Genomic DNA, 27576 nt, shown 5'->3' with positions numbered 1-27576 from the left:
CTTTCTCATGGTAGGCAGGCACAGGTGTGTGTGTTCATGTTCTTCTTTCGGTTTATTAAGCACACTGTTAGATCTTTCTAATAGTGCCTGCCATGTTAGTGATCCTCTTTATGATGGTGTATGAGTATATGAACCTTGGGAAAGTGTGGGCATAATGCAGATGAGACAATGTATCAGCTGGTGTTCATGAACACTTCCAGTTGGTAGCTGTGTGCCAGCATAGCCTTTGGTTCTTTCTCCTTCTGCAGTTCTGAAAATATGTTCCATCAAGAATCTCTTTCTAGCTTGCCTGCTTCTCCTTACCTTTAGATGTCCACGGTGCCATGTGACTGAGGGCCCAGACTTCTACTGGAGGAAAGGAATATCTGGGATGTTCAGGAGTGATGCTGTAAGGTTCTGAATTGACCTAGCCCACCTCCAGGATCAGACCCGTGTTCTAATGTGCAGCATATACAGAATTTGGTAGAGGAGAGGGGGTAAAGAGAAGGAGGTTTCCAAAAGCTTTGTAACACCTAAAGCAGTGATTCCCAAACTTGTTCTGCCACTTGTGCAGGGAAAGCCCCTGGCGGGCCGTGCCGGTTTGTTTATCAGCCGTGTCTGCAGATTTGGCCTATCACGGCTCCCAGTGGCTGCCGTTCGCTGCTCCAGGCCAGTGGGAGCCGCTGGAAGCAGTGCAGGCCGAGGGACATACTGGCCACCACTGGGAGCCGCAATCGGCCGAATCTGCAGACGCGGCAGGTAAACAAACCAGTGCGGCCTGCCAGGGGCTTTCCCTGCACCAGAGGCGGAACAAGTTTGGGAACCGCTGACCTAAAGAAAGATGAGTGCTTACTAGCATGGAAAGCAATTTTGTAAAAGGAAAAATTAACAATAAAGACAGAGAAATGTAACAAAGAGCTGAACACATACTAGTATTAGAAATGTGAAATTCCCGTCTGAAGAAGATAGTAATATATTTTCTCACAGTAATACACCTACAGAGCTATTAGCTAAACCAGCTCATGAGACTGTTTAATGTACAATGCACACACAGGAAACAGTGAACATGAAACTATCCTCTATGTTGAAATCCCTACAGTACTTTTGTCCCTTTTCTAAAATATCCTGATAAGCATTAACAAATTATTCAGACTATGAGCCGAAGAGTTTCATTTATTTAGATCCCTTTGATAGGAGAGTGAAAATCAAAAGACTAGGAGAACTTCCTCAACATTCTGTGTAGTTGCAGAAAACAATTTTAAATATTCAGGCTATTGGTTTTCTGCAGATACAAATTCTCTGTATAAAAATTGTTTCTCCTCTAAAGGCCTTATGACAAGTATTCACAAAGAATATTAGTTGTTTGGGAAGGATTGCTGAGGTTAAAACTGTGTAAATATATTTTTATTCCTACCTATAAACATTACTGTATGTTCTTTTATCAGAATTAGTAAGAGAAGAAAAAAATCTTAACTTTCATGGAAGCAAGATTGGGCCTCCAGGGTGTACGGCACCCCAATATAGATATAGGTGAATGAAAAGAGAGACCCTTTCTTCTCACCCCAGGTATTCCTGAAGATTTGGAGTTACCTGCCCCTAGTTTTAGAATTCTGTTCCATAATATAATCTTTGCCCTATTAGGTAAAAACAGCTATATTTTTTTTCTCTATTTTTGTGCTTGGATTGACATTGAACGAGCAACAACTAAAACTGTTGTAAGCATCTGCCGTGAGCATTATGGACATCATGGACCTAATCTTGCGCTCCGTTGCACTGAGGTAAACCTGGAGTCAGTGGTGTTACTCTGGATCTACAACAGTGTAAAGAAGAGTAGAATATGTCTCCATATGTTTATAATTGGGTCTTCTGAACACCACTAATAATAACTTGGCAACGGAGGTTGAATGAACGGTAAGATTTAAACTGCTCGTCTATGACTAGTGCTTGACTGTTTGTAATACAGAGTATATCATGAGAGAGTTAATTCACCCTACTTTTGCATTAAAATCTCAAATGTGAAACGTGACCTTGATGAGAAACAAACTGTCTCCATTCATCTGATATACAGGCAAATGTGTGACTTTCAGTTGAATTGTATTAATTCTAATATTTAAAATTATCTTAGTAAATTATGTTATTTCTAAAATATAGGCTCAGAGAAAATATAATTTAATGACATGGAATATTGGAAGAAGAGCACCACTAACTTTGAAATAAGATCTCATTCTTTTTTTTTCCCCACTTTGTTAGCTACTCAGGTCTCAAATTACAAACCCATTGTATATGAAATATAATCTTGCACTAGATCTGATTGTGTTCATTCAGCCTATTGCTCTTTTCTGCAGGTGGTTTTGATAAGTTAATGGAACCTCTTAGAATATGTACATATTCTAATCTCGGAACAACCAGTCTAGAAGACGTTTATTTCTAAACTGCAGCCAGTTGAGAACTTCAATTGTAGCAGAGTATTCAGTGCCATAGTTTCAGCTGTGATATATGGTTTATAAATCTCAATATAAACCTGACATTCTCTAGCTATTCAGAGAAACAGTGTGTGCAGCATATTTCATAGGAGAGAGCTTTGTGTAGGATTTGTTAAGCTCTGGGTAAAATATTTTGTTCTGTTTTTAAAATTCATCAACCAATGCTTGGTAAGAACATATCTTGCTCTTCGTGTGTATTATCTTTTTAACAGGCAAAAATGTTATTTGTGGGAGGCATGGCCAGGAGGATGGAATGTTGATACAAAGGTGATGAACCGTGTCCTAAAACAGTATAACCTGGGTCACTCATCACCAAACATGCTCATCAAATAACTGCATAGAAGCTTCCTCTCACCTTTCAACTGGCTGACTTTTCTCCCCTAGGGACATTAGTATTACATTGATTATAGTGTTGTGGCTGTGTACTGGAGCATACTCAAGCTCCTACCAGAGAAGGAGAGCTTTGGAAGGTTTGCAGAACCCTTTCAGTGGAACGAGGTACATCTGGCTGTGTGTTTATGTGCGTGCGTGTGTATGCCGATGAGAATTTGGGGAAATCAAACTTTGCTTTTACTTCTCCATTGCAGAGCTCTTTATTGTGTCTAAATGATGCAAAATTGATGGAGAGGATACACAAATCATGATGTTTGATGTAATTTCTGAAATCTATAATTCTGTTTGAAATAGGAGCAGTTGTTCCTGAGTTATACTGATCCAAAGGGTAACTGTTTCATTATTTAACACATCCAGAACATGTCTGCAAGTGTGTGTGTGAGATTCCCAGTGAAATTGTTTGAAGAGTCATACATGCAAAGGATCAAATTCTGCCTTTGAAATGAGCTAAACTGTCTGTGTCTTCTTCTCCTCCTCTGGTTTTGCTCTCCAGGAATAAACCCTGCTGATGCAGTTCCAGCTTTTGAATGATAATTATTAGAACCGTGCACACTGGGAATTTATTTGCACAAAAGTGAGGCAATTCAGAGTTAAGGTCCTGCAGTAACTTCATTGCTGACCTCTGGTGCATATGCTTCTGAAATTACTTGTTTTATAGCTGATTGTAGCCTTAATCTGAAAACAGGGCAGGATTGGTAGAAATATCAGACCCGTAGAAGAGGGGGAGAAAAATAATTTTGCAGGAAAATCTGCTAATCTTCACAGCTTCCAGAACTCAACAATGACTTTCCAGTAAGAAACAGCTTCTTGTAATACTAATCATAACTGATGTGAAACATGCAATATAAAATTAAACTTTCACACTGTAAGTATTTTTTCAGAGCAATATGAACAGAACCCTGTCATGCAGTGCCTACAGTTTTTTGGCTTAGTCACAGATGGGCCCCAGGAACTTTAGGCATTAGTATAATATTCAGAACATTATATATATTCCAAAATAAAGTTTGTTGTTTTTTTTCCTCTTTTTTTTTTAAATGCTACTGCATATCTCTGTATTACTGCATGTCTTTTTGTATTCCCTGTGTGGCTTATACATATTCACTTAGAGCCCAAACCTGCTACTTCTGAAGTTGATGGCAAAATTTGTTTTGACTTAGATCTTTATCCTGCAGTTAGATCCATGCAGGTGGATCCCTGTGCCCTTGCCAAATCTCCTTAAACTCAATTGTGCTTTGCATATGTCTGCTCCGACAGAACTGACTGCAGGGATGGGGCCTTAGATGAGAATGGAATTGTATCATTTATTTGCATTCACTTGCATTTCATTTGGATCCAATGGACCTGAATATAATCTCCCTTTCATCAATGATATTCTAATAACATTACCCCAGCATGGGTGAGATCAGAATTGAGCATCATAGGGTCTGTAAATAGTTCTCAAATTGTGGATTTGAAATCATCAGCATTCATTTAAAAATGGCTTATTCTGTGGAATGTATTCTGATTAGCGCAAAATAAAGCAGACTCTCTTTAGTGGAAAGAAGAAGTGTAATGTATAATAGTAGCACTAGGGTTTTCATGTGGGATAAACAGCCGGCAGGCTCAACAGAAGTATAAAAGATACCAGAAATCCTGTACATGGTTGAATAGTTTCTGTTGTATAGACATTTTAATTACTCGCCACTGGTATGGTTTTGTAATTGTATTCTTATTGCTTGTAGTTTTTATGAATTAAAAATAGTTAAAAGCTGTATGAAACAAATTCAGACCGATCAGAATCACATTGGTACTTTAACACAATTTCAGTTGCATTTAGAAAATAAGTCCGCTTCCAGCCAGCCTTTTTATGTAGTTCATGGTCCCAGAGATGTCCCAATATGGTGGATTTTGAAAGCTTATGTATCCAAATAAGTATCCCATCTGTATTGTACAAACTCTGGTTACATGTTGCTGACTGTAAGTTATTTCTAGAGTAAAATATAAAATATGGCCACAGAAATAACCCCAAAAGACAAAGGTATGGAGCAACAGAAATTCTACAGTAAGTCTCATCTTAGTACCTTATCAACTTGGACCCAATGTTAAAGTCCATAAAAAAAAATGGTTCCCCCCCGAACCCCACTCATCTGTTTTCCAGGTTAATAGTGGTACAAACAAGGATTCTACAGTCACAGAATTAAACTGAAAAAAGATGCATAATGAATGTAATTTATTTTAAGTGATCACTTCAGGGCCATGCAATAAATGGTCATCTAAGAAATTAAAGGTTGAACAAAATTGTTCTGGAATCTATCTTGGGCGTAAACACGTACTGATTATGCAGGCGAAAATGCCATTAGATTGATGGAGTTTTGCCAGCATTAGTAATATAGGATCAAGCTCACTGAGGTACTTTTAAAGCAGTCTCTCGAGACGGGGGATTGATCCATAGAGCAGTCTTTGCAATATGAAGAGTCTGACTATGGTGGAGTATCTCTGATGTTTCTCCTGCAATTATGGAGGAGGTGAATGCATATACGTATATGCAACCAAAGCAGGACTGGGCTTCTGAAATTTCTCTCTGCAGTGTTTTTCAGATAAGATATCGTTTCCCAGAAAGGTCCAAAAGAAAAACAAATACATTTTGAATGCAATACTCCACAGATTAGATTGTTGTTCTATAGAACAACAATCCCCTTCCCATGCATAAACTGTCATCCCTCACTGCATTTGTCTGACCTGGTCAGAGAGACCTTCTGGGAAAAGGATACTATATTTCTAAGTGATCTATAAAGTACCATCTATATATAGAGCTCCATCAATAAGATAATTGTGGGTTTACAGTGCTTTTTGCATATTTTACTGTGTTCTGCTTTCATACTCTTGTAATTCAGTCTGTTAAACCCCCCAGGTTTTGCAAAAATCCAGCCCTTTGAAGCTACAACTTGATGAGAGGGCTATTGTCTGCTGAGTATCTGTTCTCAGGGTCCCAAAATCAAAGGCCCAAACTGTATAAAGGAGTGAGTTTCAGATTCTTGGGTCTGTTTGTTGTGAGCTAACAGTATTGTGAACTTTGTAACCACAGAGAACCCCATGGTGGGGTTTGAATGACCAATCACCTGTTGGAGTCCACGGAATTGGGGTGATCTCTGGTAAGGTTATTAGCATGTTCATAGGTTCCTTTTATTGTTTTAATGTGTTTTCTCTGTAACACTTTCACCTTTTTTAAAAAAAAATGTGCTTGCTCAGAAAGGGCTGTGTGGTAACTTCCATAGGGAATTATGCTATTTATAGATAGATTGATTGATTCTTGGAGAAAGCAAAGCAGGCCTGTTATGGCAGTCTGACTTGCTTGGGAACTTGGTGTAGGCAAGGAAGTGTGCAGACAGGAAAAATCCCAGTCAGCAGGGGGAGATACATGACTCTGCCCAAGAGCGGTGACAGCCAAGGTGCCTGGAGTCTAGAGTGGGCCTCAGCTGAACCACAAGGGAGAGATATGGATACAGTTCCCTGAACTGTGATAGTTGACTCCAGTGAGAGTATCGGAATTTCATGCATGGAGAGGCTGTAGGATTGCACCCAATATTTTCAGGTGATGTGATGCTGAGTATTGCTGTGTGCAATTAAAGTGGCTTTTGTCAGCAACCGTTTTGAATATTGTACTAGTGACAAAGTCAGACAATTGACTTCAGAACTGAACAAGTGAGTGTTTTTTGGGAAGGCTCTATTTAAGTGGATCCACAACAGCAGCTTTTTAAATACTACACAATTTGCTTGGCTGTTAGGACCAAATAGAACCAAAAGTCTTTAAAAGTACAGAAGCAAATGTTCTTTCAGAAAACATGCTACATTGTGATTTTTTTTAACCTAAAAACTGAACCAAAAAAAAAATGTAACTTTTTATAATTGACTTCAAAGATAGAAGAGGTCGTGCTTTGTTCAGTGCAGATTATGAAGTACTGTAAAGTTTCATTACATATTAATCTAGGTAATTTTGTTTAGGGATAGTTGCACACTTTCAGCATTAATTGTTTGATTGTATCAACTGCATTTTTAAAAAATGTGCTGAATAAATTAATACATATTGTTAATAGAAATGAAATAACAAAACAAGTTGACACGCATGAATAAAAACTGTAAGTAAAACACTTAAATATTTTGTCTAACAATTACTACTATCCATTAGTGTTGATGAGTTAATTTTATTAGTAATAAAAATTGATACATGCAATGAATACCAACATTTGGTTGATAATTCATGCAAACTAATATTAATTTTTAACGTACACATATTGATGTGCTTGTTTACCTGAAAGTCTATCACCAACACTGTCTGACATCAAGGACAGATCTGGGCCCTTCTGATAAATCTAAAGAGAATTGCCTTTTCCATGAGATAGAGATAGAACAATAGCTAACCTTTTCTACAGCAAGAGCATTAGAGCTGGGCAGGAAATAGATTTTTCATTCCAGGAGAACTTTTGAGATTTCAAAAATTTTCCCATCAACAACTGGGAAGAAAAATTCACTCCGAAAATTTGCAAACCAAAAATCTGTAAGAAAGAATGTATTTAGGTCCGTTTAAATGTTTCATTTCAATTTCAACTTTTTAAAACATATTTACTATAAATTAACTTCAATTTTGAAACAAGTCATTTTGAAATCAGACAATTCAATTTAAAACCTTTTTTTCTCAATGAGAAATTTGAAATCAACCCACTTCCCGCAAACATTTTAGGTCTTGACATATCGGCATTTTTCCAACAAAAGTCTAGTTAAAATATTTCTGACCAGCTCTACCCAGCACTGAAGTATCTAAGCTTATAAAAATGCTTAGCACTTGGTATTTTGAGAGCACTTCAATGCCCAGTTGAGTTAGGTGACTAAATATTGTTGTTCCCTGTTTATGGATGAAGAAATGAAGGCACAGAGGGGTGAAGCACCTTACCCAATACCGCAGAAGTCAGTGGCAGAACTGAGATGTGGGTATTTCTGCCCACCGGTCTTTTCATGTTACTAGAATTCATTATTTTGTAGCAAATTTGCCAGCTCTCAATAATTTAAAGTCCCAAATCTATACATTCACACATACAACATTCCTTGTTTATATACCGTACAAGTAAGTACATCACAAAAATTTGGTAAATGTAAAGTATTATGATACAAATAAAATGACACACTAATCTGAGTTAGTGCCCTCCAAAATTGGGTGCAATGCTCCGTTTATGTAGCAATATTTCATTTTGATTTTAAATTGAAGTCTATAACAAACTGTTACACTGTGCACTGCAAAATATCGATGGCTATCTGCCCCAGAGGAAAAGATAATTTGATTATTTGTGGGTGAAGTGATCATTGTCTTCTCAAAGGACATTTGTGAGGCTTAACTAGTTAGTATTTGCCAGACAATCTGAGGTACGCAGAGGAAAGGCTCTTAGTACCTCTAAAGCACGGTTGGTTGGTTGATGTTAGTTTATATATATATTTTTAGTTATTTCACAGGCTCCTTTGATACAAGGCTTATGAAATGCCTAAATGTTCAAAGTTACATTCCGGTAAAGAGGATGAGATGCTGGGAGAATGTTGAGGGGAGAATATCTGAAGGCGGTAACAATAATAATAATAATTAATAATGAAGAAAACCCCACCCCAACGTTCAAACTCAACCTGTCTCTTTACTCTGCATTTACTGTAGCTGCATTTTATTCTGGCCATGTTTCTCTTTCACCACATGAGAAGGGAACAGCGGCAGGGGAAGTGACACAAATGGCTGTTCATTAAATGGGTCAGCAGCAGGGGACTGAATGTAATGGGAAATCCTGCTTTTAACCGTCTGCCTGCCTGAGACATAGATACAGAGCCTCAGACCTTATGACTGGTGTAAACTTCTTTCTGCCTGCTCCCTCCTCATCAGGATGTTTATCATTCTCTCCCTGCCTGGCACCATGCTTCATCTGTGCCATTGCTCATGCATCTACACCCTTGACTGTAAACGTACAAAGAAGCCAGCTTGCAAGTATATATCTGTACTTAAACAGATATAAAATCACCTTGAGTCACAGCTCTTTCAAATCAATGCCTGCAGTGCATTATGACACACAATGCAAAATAAACCCACTGAACTCCCCAGCAGAAATCCATAGGATCTCTCTCCACATGCCGTCAACAATGATGATGGTTAAAATCTAATTACTAACTAAGTGGGAATGTGTCTGAGTTAGGTAAATGCTACTGTTGCAGGTATTCAGATTCAGGGCAGTGAGCAGAAGAACCTGCTTTCTGGGTAGCACCCTCAATTTTGGGGCATTTCTGAACGAATTCAGTCATTTCTCTTGATTATCACTTCTCCCTCCCTAGTAGATGGCAGTTTCATCTAGTGGTTGGAGCAGGGGGCTTGGAGTCAGGGCCGGCTCTAGGCGCCAGCTAAGCAAGCTGGAGCGTGGGGTGGTGCTGCTGAAGGGGCGGCACTGCGGCTGTTCTTGGGGTGGCACTTCGGCAGCAGCCCTAGCGGCAGATTTGGCGGCAGCACCTCTCCATGGTTTCCCGGGGCGGCAATTCGATGGCAGCTCCCACCAATGTTCCTGTTCTCTCCAGTGGCGGCGTATTCGACAGGTTGTTTTTTTTGTTTTTGTTTTGTTTTGTTTTGTTTGCAGCTTGGGGCAGCAAAAAACATAGAGCCGGCCCTGCTTGGAGTTAAGGCTGTCTAGTCCCAGCTCTGTCACTGACTTCCTGTGTGACCTTGCACAAGTCTCTTAACTCTTTGGTACCTTCATTTACTGACTCAGGTGTAACGGTACTTCGCTATACCATAGGGGTCGTGAGCCTTCATTAATGTTTGTAAAATCTATTGAGAACCTTGAACGATGGACACCTTACAAGTGCCTTTATACTTTAATCCAAATTTGGATGGCTTTGAATGTCAAGTGGCTGTGCCCCCTACTATGAGGTAAATGAAGGGTCTGTATGTGCCTTTGCTCTCTGGCATGGACTTGACTTGGCACTCCCAAGTGGTGTAGAAAGCAGTTGATTTCAGAAGAAGAACGGGCTTCATGCCAGCAGGATGGGGTGTGTTTTGCGTGCAGCCCGACCAGTTCTTTCAAGTACTCACCAGCAGCAGCACCTGCAGCTGCGGCAGCTTTGATCCCCGTTGACTGCATCGCAACAAGTTGTTCATACGTTGTAGCTCTAGTTCGTAAGCCACTTCCACGCTGGTGACTGGAGTGCCCCAAAAGCATGTCTATAAAACACTTGCTGCTGTAGTTTCTCCTCCTGTCCCTGAGTCCCAGTTTGCATGATTTTGGAGTGCTGAATTGGAATTCCAGAGTTGGCACTGAGCTCAGGGGAGAAGAGTGGTGTTTCTTGCACAAAGCCAGTGAGCTCTGGAAGCCAGTGTCTGCCTGAGCAGAGGTCGACGACCGGCGTGAGAGCAAGGCTCTCTTTCCATCCCTCAAAGCCCACTTGGATACCCTGGCCAATTGTCCCTCAGTTCTGCCATTGAGATCACTTCTAGGCATGAAAGAGTCATTTGGACTCTGTGGCTGAGATTGTGTTTTAATGGGCTTCTTGTTAGCAGTCCAAATATACAGCTCAGTTTTGACTATTTGAGCACAGGTAACGTTATTACAAAATCATCCAGCTGATGGAACTCCCCATCCAAGGAATAGGTATATGCAGTATCAGTAAGTTGAATTTTACAAGATGGAGATTTGCAGGGTTGGGGTGTTGGGGAGAGAAGATACCAGTTAGGTTATCCAGCCCAAGACTGTTCTCTATACTATTAGCAGTTCTTCATTTGTGTTAAGCACTAGCAGGAAGCTGGGTGCTCTACCAAGCATAGTCCCTGCCCCAGCTGCTTGGTGCTTAATACTTAATATCTTTCTAATACATTGTTTTGTTCAGTCTAACTTTGACATTCCACGTTGGTGGGACGCCCATCTCTCTTGGGTGATGATTCCACAGTGAAAAAGCCTGATGCGTTTGCCTTCTTTAATGTGGCTGGATATGTGCACAATAATATATTTACACTTGATCACTCTTGTGTCATCCTTTCCCCAACTCCTCATATTTTGTCTTTCTCATTGTCTTAGGATGCTATTTCTGATAGGGGAAAATTTAGTCTGATTTTCTTAATGTCCTCTGATTATTCCCAGTTCTACATTAAATATTTTCTCTTCCTTCTTTGTTTACACCCTTTACAAGTTTGTTGGCTGTTATCAAGTTTTCCCCCTTACCCAAAATACACATTCAGCTCTTTTTTTAAATCATCCAATTGATTGTCAAGATGAGTTCTACAAATTGAATCTTAGCTTCTAAAAATGACAAACACAATTCTAGCAATTCTGCAAATATAGTACCATATTTAGCTGCATATCATTGCAATAATATTGTTTATTTCTTGATATGACATATGATCTCATTGTCAAGACTTGATTGCAAATGTAGGGGAAATTCTCTTTCCAGTGGCGTGTGAAATGTCCTTCTAGACTAGCAGCTGGAAGAATCTGTAGCTACTAAAAATTTCCCTGAGCTGAGGCTTTTTTGAGGGGATGGGGGCAGCGGCTGTCTAGTTACATATTGTTGTGTGTGTGTGGGTTTTTTTTGTTTTGTTTTTGGGGGGTTTTTTGGTTTTTTTTCATGATCTAGCTTGGTCATTTATTTAAGAGCCTTATACTTTTGCCTTCTTGAATGGTGGATACATGTGCAAAAATATATTTGCAATTGTCCTTGTCATCCTTACCTCACCCTCTCATGTGTTGTACTGCTCTGTACTGGTGTGGTTTTTAAACACACAAACTCCAAAAGAGAGGCTGCTACATTAGACGTTTGGTTGTCTGGTAGGGAGAGCTGAATTTGGGTGAGGGAGGGGGCCAAAGGAGGGACAAAAAGCTACCACCCACCAATCAATAAATGGAGAAGTAACCAAACTAGAAGCAACCTTTAAAAATATAATACAATAGTGATGGTCCTCGTTGCTACAGTATATCTATTGTAAGCTGTAGTACTTTAGGCATTCCTACAGAATACGATTTTGGTTTCCACAAGGGGACTTGAAAGCTTCAAACAATCTCTACTTTGCAGTCTATGCAATCCGTTTTATTTGGGCTCCTGACTGTAAACTCTATTAGTCTGTAAAATAATTTCCCAAGGGAAGTGGTAGAAACTGTCAATTGGGGGCCCTTAAAATAGATTGGACAAAGCAGTGGAAAATGTACTGTAGGGAACAGTCCTGCATTAACTAGATTTGACCTCTAAAGTCTCTTCCATCTCTGAATATGGTTCTGTGCTCACTCTAGAAAAACAACATCTGTCTAGTCTAATACACCTCTAAGAGCTGAAAGGGGCTACGTAGCTGATGTCCGTGTCCTGAAGCCGCTGGATAGGAGGGTTCTGATGGCATTATTGCTCAATTTGCTGTCACTAGGAGCCTTAATCAGGTTTGTTTCAGGAAAGCCCTCTGTGCAGAGTTCTTTCATTTCTCAGTTTTGCAAGCAGCTGCTTTTTCTGAGAATGACTGACTGTTTTGATGAAGGTAGGAGTCCCCTTCAAGAGATGAGCAAGAATCTCCCTCCCGTCTGCTTCTGACGGCGGATCAGGAGACATTCAGAGATGAGGATGGTTACCGTGTTTTATGGGTATGTTGAAAGTTCATCTCTTTTCTCTCTTTTCTCCTCCCCCTTGACTCCCCCACAGCCCTTCAGATTGGGAAGGCAGGTGATTTCTCATGCTTGTGAGTGTGCTGAGTCCCCTTGAAATAGCTCAGACAGCTGGGAGGAGACTCTCTTGACTTGCTTCTGTCACCATACACTGGACCTTTTTATCAGTGGTTTTTATTCTGTGCTGTGGTAGGTAGGGCTCAGATCTCTGTGTTTGTAATAACACCTTCTAAGCTGTGGTCATACCCATGGAGGAAAGACAGTGCTCTTTTCTCCTGTTCTTGAACCCATTGCTTTCCTCATGAAACCTTCCCATAAGTGTCTGCCTTAAGTGTGCCTAAACAGTGGAGCTCCAAGGACTTGCTAGGAGCCTGAGGGCTGCACAAAATGGCAAGAAATGGAGCTGTCTGTACTGTCCTTCATCTTCCATATGGAAGTGTAGCATGTGGAGACTACCAGCATGCAATGGTTTGTCTTTATCTAAGCAGCCTATCAGGCTCAGAAAGAACATGGGCCCTGCAGTCTGTCTGTCTGGGCTGCCCCTCCATTTGAAGGATGAGAGCAACAACAGGCCATGTTGTAGAACTCCATGGAGTGCCGGCTGCACTGTGCACAGCACTGCACTGGTCACTGTGGGTTACGTGCATGGGTGGTGATGAGCTAGTAGCGAATACAGAGTTCCTCCTGAGCTCTAAAATACCACCTGGGAAGGGGAGATCTTCTGCTCCATCATCAGTGGCTTTTGGACTCATTCACTTGCTGGTTTTGAAAGTGTCTGGCTTGAAAAGGCTAGAAAATCTCTGTCTGGAAACACACTCTGCAACTCTCCAGCTGCGGTGAATGATGTGATTGCTCACATCTGCACATTGTAGACCTTGCACATACACAGGGGGGAGCCTCCTGAACTCTTATTTCCAGCTCTGCATAGGAGCCGTTTACTTTTGTGATTACTCATTTCCAACTTCCTAGCATTATTTACTAGACCCATAAACAATTCTGCACTTGCTAACTGGAGAGGTGAGAGGTAGCCAGTCCCTGTGTTCATTCCCTTCTTGGCTCATTTCCTTCACACTGCTTCACCAAGGTGCGTAAATTCTGGCCTAGAAGATTTTGCGCCCCACCCCCCACCCTGGCGTCCTGTGGTGAGAGGGGTATTTGGTCCCCATTTTTGTTCAGTCCTGCTTTTCTCCACAATGTACACTTCAGCCCCATGTTTTTGGGGCCTGTGATATTAAGTGAGCAAATAAACTATGCCAATAGCTGATGCCTGAACTGCTTTTTCCTTCACAAAAGCAGCTCAGCACTTAAGGTCAGCAATAGACATAGGGGTTGTTCCTGTCTTTTCCCAAAGGAAAGGAAGCATGGGCTAGCGAATGGAGTATATGGCCAGAGATCTGGATTCTGTTCCCAGCTCTTCCAGTGCCTTGCTGAGTGATCATTGGCAAGTCCTATACAGCTGAAATTTCAGAGTTGGTCACTATTTTGGGTGCCTCAGATTGTAAGCTCTCTGGGACAGGGATTCTTTTTATTGTGTGTTTGTACAGCACCTAGCACAATGGAGTCCTAGTCCATGAATAGGACTCCTAGAGGCGTTAGTGTACTATAAATAATATTTGATGCTCAACTGCTGAAGAGTCAGTCTTATAACGTCTGAAGTGCTGAACGGCTGCAGTTCCTGTTGACTCAAATTGGTGTTTGTGAAAGTGGATCCCAACGTGTCTGAAGATGAGAACTCAAAATAGTGACTATTTTCGAAAATGTTGGACTTAATTTCTGTGCTTCGACTTCCTTATTTGTAAAATTGGCCTAATACTAGCCTTACAGTATAAAAGTGCTGCAGGCCTTAATTCCTTCATGTGTGTAAAGCAGCTTGAGTTCCTTGGATAGAAGTTGCTATGAAACTGCAGAGCGGTGGTGGTCTAGAAACAATGACTCCTTTATCCAAAAAGAAAAGGAGGACTTGTGGCACCTTAGAGACTAACATTTATTTGAGCATAAGCTTTCGTGAGCTACAGCTCGCTTCATCGGATGCATTCTGATGAAGTGAGCTGTAGCTCACGAAAGCTTATGCTCAAATAAATTGGTTAGTCTCTAAGGTGCCACAAGTCCTCCTTTTCTTTTTGCGAATACAGACTAACATGGATGCTCCTCTGAAACCTATCCTTTATCCAAGTTACAGAGTAGAGAGGCTGCAGTACCCAGGCTGGGTCAGAGGGTAGTGCTAGGAGGCTATAGAATCCCTATCCCTCCATTTAATTGTCTATTTAGATGGTGCCTTTAAAATGGAATATAAAGCTCTTCCTGCTGCCAACAGAATTTTTCCAGAATTTCTTTTGTATAAATGTTCTTTTACTGTGCTCATCACTGCAGTATCTGAACATCTTAATTTAATTAATCCTGTGATTCAGCAAATCACTTATGCCTGTGTCCCAATGTGACTACTACTCACATACATACTTAAAGTTAAGCATGTGCTTTGCTGAGTTGAGGCCTGGATGAGCAACAGTTGGCTCCTGATTGCTGGATTGTGAGAGGGATGATTTGGTCGCCCACTCTTCAGGACTGAAGCAGCTAGAATCCCTCAAACCAAAGGATTGAAGCCTGGCAACATCATGTCAGCTTTTTGTTGTTCTGAGGCAGGTAACCGAGTTTCTTGGCGCTTGGAGAGAAGCCCATAAAATTCACCATCCTGGATGAACGTGCCAGATCCCATGGCACATTCTGCACAAGGGGTTTGCCTTGGTGTCCCGGCCAATTCCCTTCTGCCCTGAGGAGGATGTATGTAAGTTATGAAATGTCTAAATAGCACCTCTTATCTCAAAGCACAAACTTAGAATAATGGGCTCAATTCTGTTAGCGCTCACCAGTTCCTAGGAGACACTGGAGACCAGCATTCGTGAAAACTTTCACAGTGTTGTGAGGCTGCTAGTCTCTGGCTCTACGTCGGGGGGGGGGAGGTGCGGGGGTGGGGGTGTGCTGCGTGCATGTGTACATCGGATAGATAGATGACTGGGAGATAAGCCTCTGGGATTGCAACATAGCACAGGAAACCTCGCACTCAAGAGACACAGCTGTCAGCTCTGAGAGGAGGGGTTGAAACTGCTCTCTGTAACCACACTGAGCACTTGGGCTGTGCTCAGAGCTGAGCTCTGCGTTGACTTCAGCATGGCCCCTCTCTCTCAGGCCCACAGGCTTCCTCTCCTTTAGTTCTATTTCACTCAGTTCTCGCTAAGTAGTGTGGTGGTGTTTTGGGTTTTTTTCGTTTTCTTTTCTTTTCTTTTTTTCTTTTTAAGAAAAAGGTGCAGTGGGTTACCCTCATGGGAACTGGGAATAGTCTATGACGTTCCTGCTCTGTGGGGTATAAACGGGGTCCTACCAAGTTCGTGGTCCATTCTGATCAATTTCACAGTCATAGGATTTTAAAAATAATAAATTTCATGATTTCAGCTATTTAAATCTGAAATTTCACAGTGTTGTAATTGTAGCAGTTCTGACCCAAAAAGAAGTTGAGCAGGGGGAGGGTTATCATAGAATATCAGGGTTGGAAGAAACCTCATGAGGTCATCTAGTCCAACCCCCTGCTCAAAGCAGGACCAATCCCCAATTTTTGTCCCGATCCCTAAATGGCCCCCTCAAGGATTGAACTCACAACCCTGGGTTTAGCAGGCCAACACTCAAACCACTGAGCTATCCCTCCCCCAAAGGAAGATACCACTGCCCTTACTCCTGTGCTGCTGCTGGTGATGGCGCTGCCTTCAGAGCTGGGCAGCTGCAGAGTGGTGGCTGCTGGCCGGGAGCCCAGTCTGAAGGCAGAGCCAGCATCAGCGCATAGTAAGGACGGCATGGTATGATATTGCCACCTTACTTTGGCGCTGCTGCCGTCAGAGCTGGGCCGCCGGTCAGCAGCCGCCACTCTCCGGTCGCCCAGCTCTGAAGGCAGCGGCGCAAGTAGTAAGGGCATCCTGGTATGGTATTGCCACACTTACTTCAGCGCTGCTGCCAGCAGGGCGCTGCCTTCAGAGGTGGGTGCCAGGCCAACCGCTGCTGCTCTCCAGCCACCCAGCTCTGGAGGCAGCACAGACGTAAGGGTGGCAACACTGCAACCCCCCTAAAATAACCTTGCAGCTGCCCTGCAACTCCCTTTTGGGTCAGAACTCCCAATTTGAGAAATGTTGGTCTCCCCCGTGAAATCTGTATAGTATAGGGTAAAAGCACACAAAAGACCAGATTTGCATAGGGGGAGACCAGATTTCACGGCTTGTGATGTGTTCTTCATGGTCGTGAATTTGGTAGGGCCGTAGGTATAAATGCGGAGGGGGATTAAGGCTGCCTCAGTTGTATTTGGACTCCAGAGTCAGAGGGGATTTGGAAGTGGTAGTAAGTCTGCAGCAGAGCAAAAGAGTGGCTGCTTCCAATCTGACCACTTGCTGTGGAGGGGTAGGCTACTTCACTTGGGAGGAGAGTCTATCTGTGTGAGGGGGCTGGAAGGAAATTTCTCAGGGAGTTAGGCTAGGCTGGGAGGAAGTCTGGCTAGCGATCTTAAACATTAGGTGTGTTCCACTGTGTAAAGTTCAAATTTTGTGTTACAAAGTCCTGCAGGACTCTGTCCCTCCTGCTTATCCACCCTGTGTCATTCCATGTCTCCTCACATCCCTCTGCTCTGCCTACCGTGCCAGCCTCATCAACCCGAGTGACTGCTTCTTGTGCATTGTCCTTAGGCTGCCACTGAGCAATTACATAGATCATCAAAGCACCGTATAGATCTTAGCTAATCCTTGCAACGCCCCAGTGGGTAAATATAAATATTATTATTAAATATTATCCCTGTTATACTGGTAGAGCAGCTGAGACATAAAGTTGCAGTTACTCACCCAAAGCCACACAGTGAGTGGGGTAGAGGCAGAATTAGAGCTCGGAACCTCCCAAGACCCAGCCTTGCTGCCTTCGTAGGTGTGGAACATCTGCCCGTCCTGAGCTCATCCACAAAGCCCTGACCATCTTTGCATTTAAGTTCCTCCTAGAGACTTAATTGTGTGTGATGCCTAAGGTGAACTTGCTGACTATCTGTGACAAGTTTCAGGAGTAATCTGGAAATTGCTTACTTGTTTAAAATATTAAGATAACAGTACCTTCTCTCCCTCCCCTCTCATTGTCTATCTTTAATTTAAGTTCCTTAGGGCAGGGATTGTGTTGTGGTGTTCTCTGTTCAGAAAACACCTTGTGTTACCTCACCCCATTTGGACCATCACTAGTACTTGAAGATAGGACCTCCTGCTTGAAAAACATTAGTTGTCTATTGTTAGACTCATCTCGCTGGGAGCAGCAGCAGACTCCTAAACCTCTATGGATTGGCCGAGGGAACATGTAATGCTCACTGGACAGTGAAGTACCCAGCACCAATGGGCACTACTGCAAATAATCATTAATATTGAAGGAGCTCTGTGTGATTTTTTTTTTAGGGTAAGAATCATATAGGGGGATTATTAAATTAAAAGTCTTTATTCTGTTAAAAAGAATTTTCACAGATTTTAAAACGTGTGTGTGTGTGTGTGTGTGTGTGTGAGAGAGAGAGAGAGAGAGAAAATACTGTCCAAAATGTGTGTCATTGTGTTTGTATCTTAGTATGTTAATGTATGACAGTGAATGGACACAGACACTTTCATTGTCGTCTTGTCCACAGTGAGCCACTGATGAGTGATTACGCCTTAAAGCAAAAATATCCCCATCCTTTTAAGCCATTTAAAATAAATGTAGGTAAGCATAAGCCTGCAGCATCTGTGGTTAAATGAGTTACTGGTGTGTGAATTATCAAAGCCAAAAAAGCCCATTTATCAAAAGATAACGATAGCGCAGAGCCCGAATTACAAAATGAGAAGCCATTTAAGAGGCCTGTGCAGGGTTTAATTCCTTTTTTAACTTCAAAATATCTAAATATATATTTCCGTGTTCACAATATACCACAGATGCTGTAGAAGTATGTTACTATACACAACAATAGATGCTTCTCCCATAAGGTTGTTCTGGTCTACTTGTGTGACCTCTGGGGAGACCTCTTGTCTGGTGGTCTGAGCAGCTCTGTGGCAGGTTCATTTCCTGGCCCCCCTCTTTTTCCCTTGGCTACTCTGGGTTTTGCGGTCTGCTGTGGGGGAGGGTGGGGCTTGAGGGGGAGTGGAGGAGGGGTGAGTAGGAGCAGGCTCTCCATGAGCAACTTTCCTATTGTCTTGTCAGGGTAAGTTACGGTCACTCCTTGCCTGTCATTCACATTGTCCCAGATCATCTCCTGCTTGTCAGTCTTGAGGCCCAATTCTGTAAACCCTCACTCACAAATATTATCATTTTTATTTTGGTAGCACCTTAAAGGCGTTGGTTGGGGCTCATTGTGCTAGGCACCATACAACCATAGAACAGAAGATGGCTTCTGCCCTGAAGCACTTTCAATCTAAAATAGTCCCATTGAAGTGACTTGTAGGACTAATAGCAGAACTTTCCTTATTCTTTATTTCCTTATTACAAATATAAGGAGTACAGTAGAATCTCAGACTTATGGAGGTTGTTCATAACTCTGAAATGTTCGTAACGCTGAACAAAACGTTATGGTTGTTCTTTCAAAAGTTTACAATTGAACATTGAGCTTAATACAGCTTTGAAATTTTACTGTGCAGAAGAGAAATGCTGCTTTCCCTTTTTTGGGGGGGTGGGGTCTCTGCTGCTGTCTGATTGCGTACATCTGATTCCAAATGAGGGGTCTGGTTGACTGGTCAGTTCATAACTCTGAGGTTCTACTGTACAATGAAAAAAATGGCTTATCTTTGGCCAAGGATTCAGCGTATACTTGATCTTAAGTCTCCATTTATAAACCTGTTTTATTTATTTTGATATACCCTACTCTTTAACAATGAAGCAAGAAGGTATCAGGTTCTTTGTCATTCTTGAGTTGGCAAGGATCAAAAGGGTTTAATCCGCTTGAAAGAGAAGCAGAGAGGATTTAAGCACTGAGGAGGCTGGTCTGGCCCCTGTATCTTTTAAACGGGTGGCAGGTTTGAGGCGTGCAATTATGTGAATGGGGATTTCCTGGATCTGGCATGCTGGCAAACGGTGTCTCCCAAAGTCAAGGGCCCTGTGCTGCTATACACCAGGTGTGTGCCTTGAGCTAAGGCTGCACAACAAAGTGTGGCCTACTGAATGATTAGAACAAGAAAATGGGCATTGGGACTCTCAGGCCTTGTCTACACTACGAAATTACTCCGATTTTACAAAAGTCAATTTTTGGGAACAGATTGTATAAAGCCGAGTGCATGCGTCCATGCTAAGCACATTAATTCAGCGGTGTGTGTCCACAGTACCGTGGCAAGCGTCAACATTCCGAGTGGTGCACTGTGGGTAGCTATCCCACAGTTCCCGCAGTCCCCGCTGCCCACTGGAATTCTGGGCTGAACTCCCAATGCCTGATGGGGCCAAAAATTTGTTGTGGGTGGTTATGCATAAATGTAGTCAGTCAACCCTCCCTCCGTGAAAGCAACGGCAGACGCCAAAGCAGGGCAAGCATGGAGCCTGTTCAGCTCACCACAGCAGTTATGACCATTGTAAACACATCACGCATTATCGTGCAGTTTATGCAGAACCAGAACCTGAAAAACCAGGTGAGGAGGCGACTGCAACATGGTGACGAGAGTGATGAGGACATGGACACAGATTTCTCTAAAACTGCGGTCCCTGGCAATTTGGAGATCATGGTGTTACTGGGACAGGCTCATGCCGTGGAATGCCAATTCTGGGCCTGGGAAACAAGCACAGACTGGTGGCACCGCATACTGTTGCAGGTTTGGGATGATTCCCAGTGGCTTCGAAACTTTTGCATGCGTAAGGGCACTTTCATGGAACTTGTGACTTGCTTTCCCCTGCCCTGAAGCGCAAGAATACCAAGATGAGAGCAGCCCTCAAAGTTGAGAAGTGAGTGACAATTGCCCTGTGGAAGCTTGCAATGCCAGACAGCTGCCGGTCAGTCGGTAATCAATTTGGAGTGGGCAAATCTACTGTGGGGGTTGCTGTGATGCAAGTAGCCAACGCAATCATTGAGCTGCTGCTATCAAAGGTAGTGACTCTGGGAAATGTGCAGGTCATACTAGATGGCTTTGCTGCAATGGGATTCCCTTACTGTGGTGGGGCTATAGACAGAACGCATATCCCTGTTTTGGGACCGGACCACCAGGGCAGCCAGTACATAAACCGCAAGGGGTACTATTCAATGGTGCTGCAAGCATTGGTGGATCACAAGGGACATTTCACCAACATCAATGTGGGATGGCCAGGAAAGGTTCATGATGCTCACGTCTTCAGGAACTCCGGTCTGTTTCAATGGCTGCAGGAAAGGATTTACTTCCCAGACCAGAAAATAACTGTTGGGGATGTTGAAATGCCTATAGTTATCCTTGGGGACCCAGCCTACCCCTTACTGCCCTGGCTTATGAAGCCGTACACAGGCACCCTGGACAGTAGTACAGAGCAGTTCAACTATAGGCTGAGCAAGTGGAGAATGGTGGTAGAGTGTGCATTTGACCTTTTAAAGGGTCGCTGGCGCAGTTTACTGACTCGCTCAGACCTCAGCAAAACCAATATTCCCACTGTTATTGCTGCTTGCTGTGTGCTCCACAATCTCTGTGAGAGTAAGGGGGAGACGTTTATGGCGGGGTGGGAGGCTGAGGCAAATCGTCTGGCCGCTGAATATGTGTAGCCAGACACCTGGGCGATTAGAAGAGCACAGCAGGAAGCGCTGCGCATCAGAGAAGTTTTGAAAACCAGTTTCATGATTGGCCAGGGTATCGTGTGAACACTTCTGTTTGTTTCTCCTAGATGAACACCCCCGCCGCCCACCTTGGTTGACTCTAATCCTCTGTAAGCCACCCGCCTTCCCCGCTTCGATCACAACTTGCTTGCAAAGGAAATAAAGTTACTGTAGTTTAAAAACCATATATTCTTTATTTATTGATTATAACAAATAGGGAGATAACTCACAAGGTAGCCTGGGTGGGGTGTGGGAGCAGGGTAGGAAGGAAGGAAAAGGCCACTTCAAAACTTGTTGAATGACAGCCTTCTGTTGCTTGGGCTGTCCACTGGGGTAGAGTGGTTGGTGCCCAGAGCCTCCCCCCACCACGTTCTTGGGCGTCTGGGTGAGGAGGCTTTGGAAATTGGGGAGGAGGGAGGGCAGTTAAACAGGGGCTGCAGCAGCAGTCTGTGATCCTGCTGCCATTCCTGAACCTCCACCAGATGCCGGAGCATGTCCGTTTGATCCCGCAGTAGCCCCTGTGTTGCATCCTGCCTCCTCTGAACTTCCTGCCGCCACCTCTCATCTCGATCGTCCCTCCTGTCCTCACATTCATTGGCTGCTTTCCTGTACTGTGCTACTGTGTCCCTCCACACATTCTGCTGAGCTCTGTCAGTGCCGGACAACTGCATGACCTCAGAGAACATTTCAGCGCACGTGCTTTTTTTTTCGCCACCTTATCTGAGATAGCCTTTGGGATGGAGGAGGGAGGCTTGAAACATTTGCAGCTGCGGGAGGAAAAAAAGGGAGTGAAGTATTTAAAAAGATACAGTTTACAGAACAATGGCTATACTCTTTCACGGTGAACAACACTATTCACATTACATAGCACATGTGATTTCGGTACAAGGTCGCATTTTGCATCTTATATTGAGTGCCTGCGGCTTTGGTGTTAGAGAACACACAAGCAGGGCCGGGCAACAGAATGCGGCTTGCAGGTGGCCATGGTAAGCCATAGTCTTTCAGCTTCTGCAACCTTCATAACAGCAGCGCCCTCCTTTCCCATACCAAGCAAAGCCTGTTGAGTTGGCCATTTAGTGCTGTGGTTTTCATGTTAATGTGCAGCAGCAGAAACCAAACTAACCCCCCGCCCCATCCAATTCTCTGGGATGATCACTTTACCCCTCCCCCCACTGCATGGCTGGTATCAGGGAAGATCACTGCTAGCCAAACGTGAACAGCTCAGTGCCAATGCCCCCTCCCCCCACCACTTGGCTAACTGTGGGAAGGATTTCTTTTCAGCTACAAGCAAAGAGCCCAGTAGGAGCGGCTACCTCTGAATGTCCCCTTAATTAAATTCCCATATATCAACCAGGTTACCATGAACAATATCACTCTCCTGAGGATAACACAGAGAGATAAAGAACGGATGTTGCTTGAATGCCAGCAAACACCAGGACCACACATTGCCAGGCTTTGTCATGCAATGATACCAGATTACTTGCTACTAGCATGGCATGGTAAAGTGTCCCACCATGGAGGACGGAATAAGGCTGCTCTCCCCAGAAACCTTTTACAAATGCTTTTTGATTACCTCCAGGAGAGCTTCATGGAGTTGTCCCTGGAGGATTTCCACTCCATCCCCAGACATGTTAACAGACTTCTTCAGTAGCAGTACTGGCCACAAAAACATCCCAAGTCCTCGGGGCAAATTAATTATTAAAAAATGTTTGCTTTTAAAACATGTATTATATTTAAAAAGTACACTCACCAGAGGTCCCTTCTCTGGCTTGGTTGGGTTGGGAGAGCATTTCAGTCAGGGTGATAAAAAGATCCTGGCCGTTGGGGAGAACGGTGTGCTGTCTGCTCTCCTCAAGCTCGTCGTCGTCCTCCTCATTTTCCCCGTCCGCAAAATCCTCAGGCATGGCGAAGAGTACCCCATCATCGGAGTCCATGGACAGGGGTGGGGTAGTGGTGGCGGCTCCCCCTAGAATTGCATGCAGCTCAGCGTAGAAGTGGCATGTCTGGGGCTCTGTCCTGGGGTGTCTGTTTTGATTCTTTTGGTTTTCTGGTACGCTTGTCTGAGCTCCTTAAGTTTCACGTGGCACTGTGTTGCGTCCCTGCTGGAGCCTCTATCCGTCATGGCCTTGGAGATTTTTTTAAATGTTTTGGCATTTCGTCTTTTGGAACATAGTTCTGATCGCTGTATGGGGAGACGAATCCGTGCTATCAGATCCAGTACCTCCCATTCGGTCCATGCTGGAGCTTTTTCGATTCTGGGACTGCATGCTCACCTGTGCTGGTGAGCTCACCTGGCCAAGCAGGAAATGAGATTCAAAAGTTCCCAGGGCTTTTCCTGTACACCTGGCCAGTGCATCAGTGTTCAGAGTGCTGTCCAGAGCGGTCACAATGGTGCACTGTGGGATAGCTCCTGGAGGCCAATACCATCGAATTGCGTCCACACTAACCCTAATTCGAAACAGCAATGTCGATTTCAGTGCTAATCCCCTCATCAGGGAGGAGTACAGAAATCGATTTTAAGAGCCCTTTATGTCGACAAAATGGCTTCGTTGTGTGGATGGGTGCAGGGTTAATTCAATTTAACACTGCTAAATTCGACATAAACTCATAGTGTAGACCAGATTCTGTTCCCAGCTGTGCCATAGATTTACTGTGGGACCTTGAGCAAGTGACTTAACCTCTCCTTGCCTCTGTTTACCTTTTTGGAAGTGGGGTATAATCCTATATCAGATGAGTGTGGTGGTGAAGATTAATTGATATTTGTAAAGTATGTTGAGTATCCTTTAAAAGGCATTTATAGAAGGGTGAGGATCATATACCACTTTCTTTCCCTAGGTGTGACGGTGCAAGCAGTGGAAGAGTAGCCACCCTGAATACACACCTCTCTAAGATGCTACACAATTATTCAGGGTGGCTAGCCCCTCCTGCTGCAAACACTGCCACGGCTATGTTGGTATGCTAGCTCCGTCAAAGCTAACGTGGGTGTGTCTTCTTAAGCTGGATATTACTCCCCTAGCTCAAAGTGTAGACATACCCTGTAAGTGTGTGGTTTCTAATCACATGAACTGTTTTGAATTGAATGTCAATTCCTAATTTAGAAAAATCATTTTATGGTATTGACAGTTTCGTCTGCCTCAGTGTAATAATCCCTTCAGTTTAAACACAACTAGCAGCAAACATTTGTGTCCTGGAATAAATACTGGTATAGTGTCCACATTAGAATTTACAATTGTATTATCAAGAGTTAAAACATGACTAAAAGTTTGAGTGTACCCAGTCTCTCTCTATGAATACAGTTCTTTAAATCCAGCACCATTAACTTACTGGACACTTTGATCCTGTAGAAGGCAGATTTCCTCACATCGATGTGGCTGTTATAGAAAAAACGTTATCTGCAAAAAGCTTTTTAGAGTGAGTGGCCTGTGTGGGAACACCAATCAGAATAGAGATCCAGCATATAGAACGTTCTATTCGGTAAAGGTTCCTATACCACCCTCATCCACCGTAATATCAGCGTGTGTTCCAGTAATGCATTAAGCAACGTGACTAACATCTGTCATGTGTGGTGCATAGGAATTGCCAGGCTGCGTCAGATCCAAGGTTCATCTAGTTCAGTATCCTGTCTGACAGTGGCCAGTAGCAGATTGTAAAGAAAAAGGTGTAAGAACCCTACAGTAGCAGATGTGAGTCTCATCCTGATCTCTAATAGTTAGAGGTTGGCTTAGACCCTGGAGCATGAGGCTTTATACCCCTTCCACAATTTTTATAATGAATTATGGTAATTCTGGATATGTTTGATATCTGTATTAATGCCAAGTTTGAATCTTGCTAAAGTCTTGGTCTCAACAACTTCCTGTGGTAATGAGTTCTATAGTTTAATCACATGTTTTGTGAAAAAGTATTTCCTTGTATCAGTTTTGAATTTGCCACCTTTTTAATTTAATTGTGTTATGAGACTGGGAACTGCTGTTCTCCCTGTCTACCTTCTCTACACCATTTATTATTTTATGTACTTGTCCCTTCTTATTCATCTCCTTCCTAAGGCGAACAATCCCAGACTTTTCATTCTCTCTTCATATGAGTTTTCTGTACTCTTGATACTTTTTTCACCCTTCTCTGAATTCCCTCTAATTCTGCAATTCAAATAACCTGTTACCTTCCTCCGTTTCCCGGAAAGGTGATCTTTCTCTGCTTTTTAGATTACACTGTAACCTTTCCTCTACAGATGGTTCTGGACCTGAACCCTCGATCTAAGACTGCTCCAACTTCTGGACCTGAACTTTTGGCTCCACAGCTGAATTTCTCCGCTCTGGCTCCTCTTTTTAGTTCTCTGAAAAGGTGTAGTCATGACTGTAATAGGTGCCACTGGAGTCAGGGCATTCTGCTGCCTGCCATAAGATGGGATCAGGAGGTAACCTGAACCATATCATCTGATTGGGCCCAGAACATAAACACCAACACTTAACAGCATTTCTGTGTCACAACTTCTTGTTGCCATGACTCCCTGCAGGGGATAATATTGGATCCTAATGACCGACTTGATGGGTAGTAGTTGTCTATGTCAGGCATTCTTCAAATAACTGCATTGTAGCTGATCTTTGACCATAGATGTGCAGATGTCCTAGTCGCCAGCTAAAACTGTGCACACATGCCACAGGGAATAGAACCTGGACTTTCTGCTTCATAACAGTCATCTTTAGCCTCTTGTGCTAAAAGAGAGTCTTCCTTTACTGCCAGTTGCCTTAGGGCTTGTATGTCCTTTTGTAGGACTCCAGCCGCTATGGGGGTACATAATCACACACACTGAAGTGGCTGTTGCTCTGTTGAGTAGAGGGCAGCAAAGCCATATACACGCCAGCCTGTATATTATAACCCAGATGACCTTGTTTTTATTAATGTACTTGGTATTTCTGTACAGATGCTGCACCGGTTCCGGGACTGACAGACCCGAGACTGTGCTACATACTGGATGGGATCCTCTTCATCTATGCAGTCATCATTACGGCCCTCTTTTTGAAAGCTAAGGTTAGTCTAATTGCCACAGTGTCTCCTCAAAACACTGAACCATTAGGTGTTTGTCACGTAATCCAGTCTGTCTATGGACTGGGAAGTGGTTGGGGGAAGATCAGCTTTTCTTGGATAATTGCCTGGCTTGAAAGTTGGTGTATAAGCCTATGATCATTTGGCTCCCATTGCAAATGAGAAGTGCTGGGTTTGCAGTTTGATCGTTGTGATGCCTGAGAGCCTGTTGCTAAGCACTGGGATCTGGCGGGAGTGAAAGCAGTTCAGTATTTGAGCGTTGAAGATATAGGGAAAGCATGGTAGGATTATTGCAACTTCCTTTGTGGTAAGGCCTTTCCTTTTCTGAAGTGGGCTGTGAGCAGTCAACTGATTTTGTTTTTCCAGAGCAGGGCCCAGAAGTGCACGAGTCCCAAGCATAAAATGCAAAATCTAGCAAAACATTGCAGCTGGTGATCTGTACTGGTGGGTTAATTAAAAAGAAACAGGCAGTGCTCCTTCAAGAGTCGCACCCACTCACCATCAGAATATGGAAAGTACAAGGAGGGGCCTGGGAGCTTTCAGAAAGTAGCCAACCTAGTCACTGTGGGTGATGATGGCAAGGTTCCCCAGAGTCCACATCCTGTGAGGATTCAGCATCTGCAGCCACACGATCTTGAATCCAAAATGCATTTCTTCTCTCTCCACTTTAGAACTTGTAGGTGATTTTTGGCTCATGCCCCATCTTTGGCCTGGTCTTTGGATGAGGTATAGACATAAAGAACAATGCCAACCAGCCCCAGCCTGATATTGCCTCATTCAAGCCGTGGTCAGAGCTCTTCCTGCCTTTAGGCAACATGACAGTCACGTGATAATAGTTCAGCCCTGAAGGCTCAGGGACCCCAACACACTCTGACAACAGAGCAAGGAATTGTGGGTCTGGTAGCCATTGTGCGCATGTTTGTTATTGTTGTGCCATGGGGCCCAGTCACGGTAATGAAAAGACAGTCCCTGCCTCAGAAAGATAACTATCTCAACTTACGACAAGACAAAATGGGTGTATAAAACAGACAAACAGGAGTGGGGATGGGGGACAAAATAACCGTAAAATGTGGATGCTTGTGCAAAATAAACAGTAGCCTTTCCTTGCTGAGGCATTCTCTGCTAGTGGTGTTTACAGGCATCATAACAGAGGAAGAATTTGAGGAAGGATAAAGCAGTGGGCCTACCGATTTTGTTGGGGATTATTTTTTCCTTCTGCACAAGGCTTGGTGTGGGAGAAGTGGGCAGTAAAGATGGGCATTTTTGC

At 43.2% G+C, this 27576-nt stretch overlaps 1 protein-coding gene across 2 annotated transcripts in view; it reads left to right on the top strand.

Annotated features, from left to right (window-relative positions):
• Positions 1-27576, top strand: part of CD247 (CD247 molecule) — a 98816-nt gene that overhangs the window by 51319 nt on the left and 19921 nt on the right. For both annotated transcript variants that reach the window (XM_073304902.1, XM_073304892.1), the window contains exon 2: positions 26188-26294. In XM_073304902.1, coding sequence (XP_073161003.1) covers positions 26188-26294 — 107 coding nt within the window. The remainder of the gene's footprint in view (positions 1-26187; positions 26295-27576) is intronic.

This window comes from Lepidochelys kempii, chromosome 1 (genome assembly GCF_965140265.1).
Source record: "Lepidochelys kempii isolate rLepKem1 chromosome 1, rLepKem1.hap2, whole genome shotgun sequence".
NCBI classification, from domain to species: Eukaryota; Metazoa; Chordata; order Testudines; family Cheloniidae; genus Lepidochelys; species Lepidochelys kempii.
The sequence above is the reverse complement of the archived record's forward strand: the minus strand, read 5'-3'. Positions and strand labels throughout refer to the sequence as shown.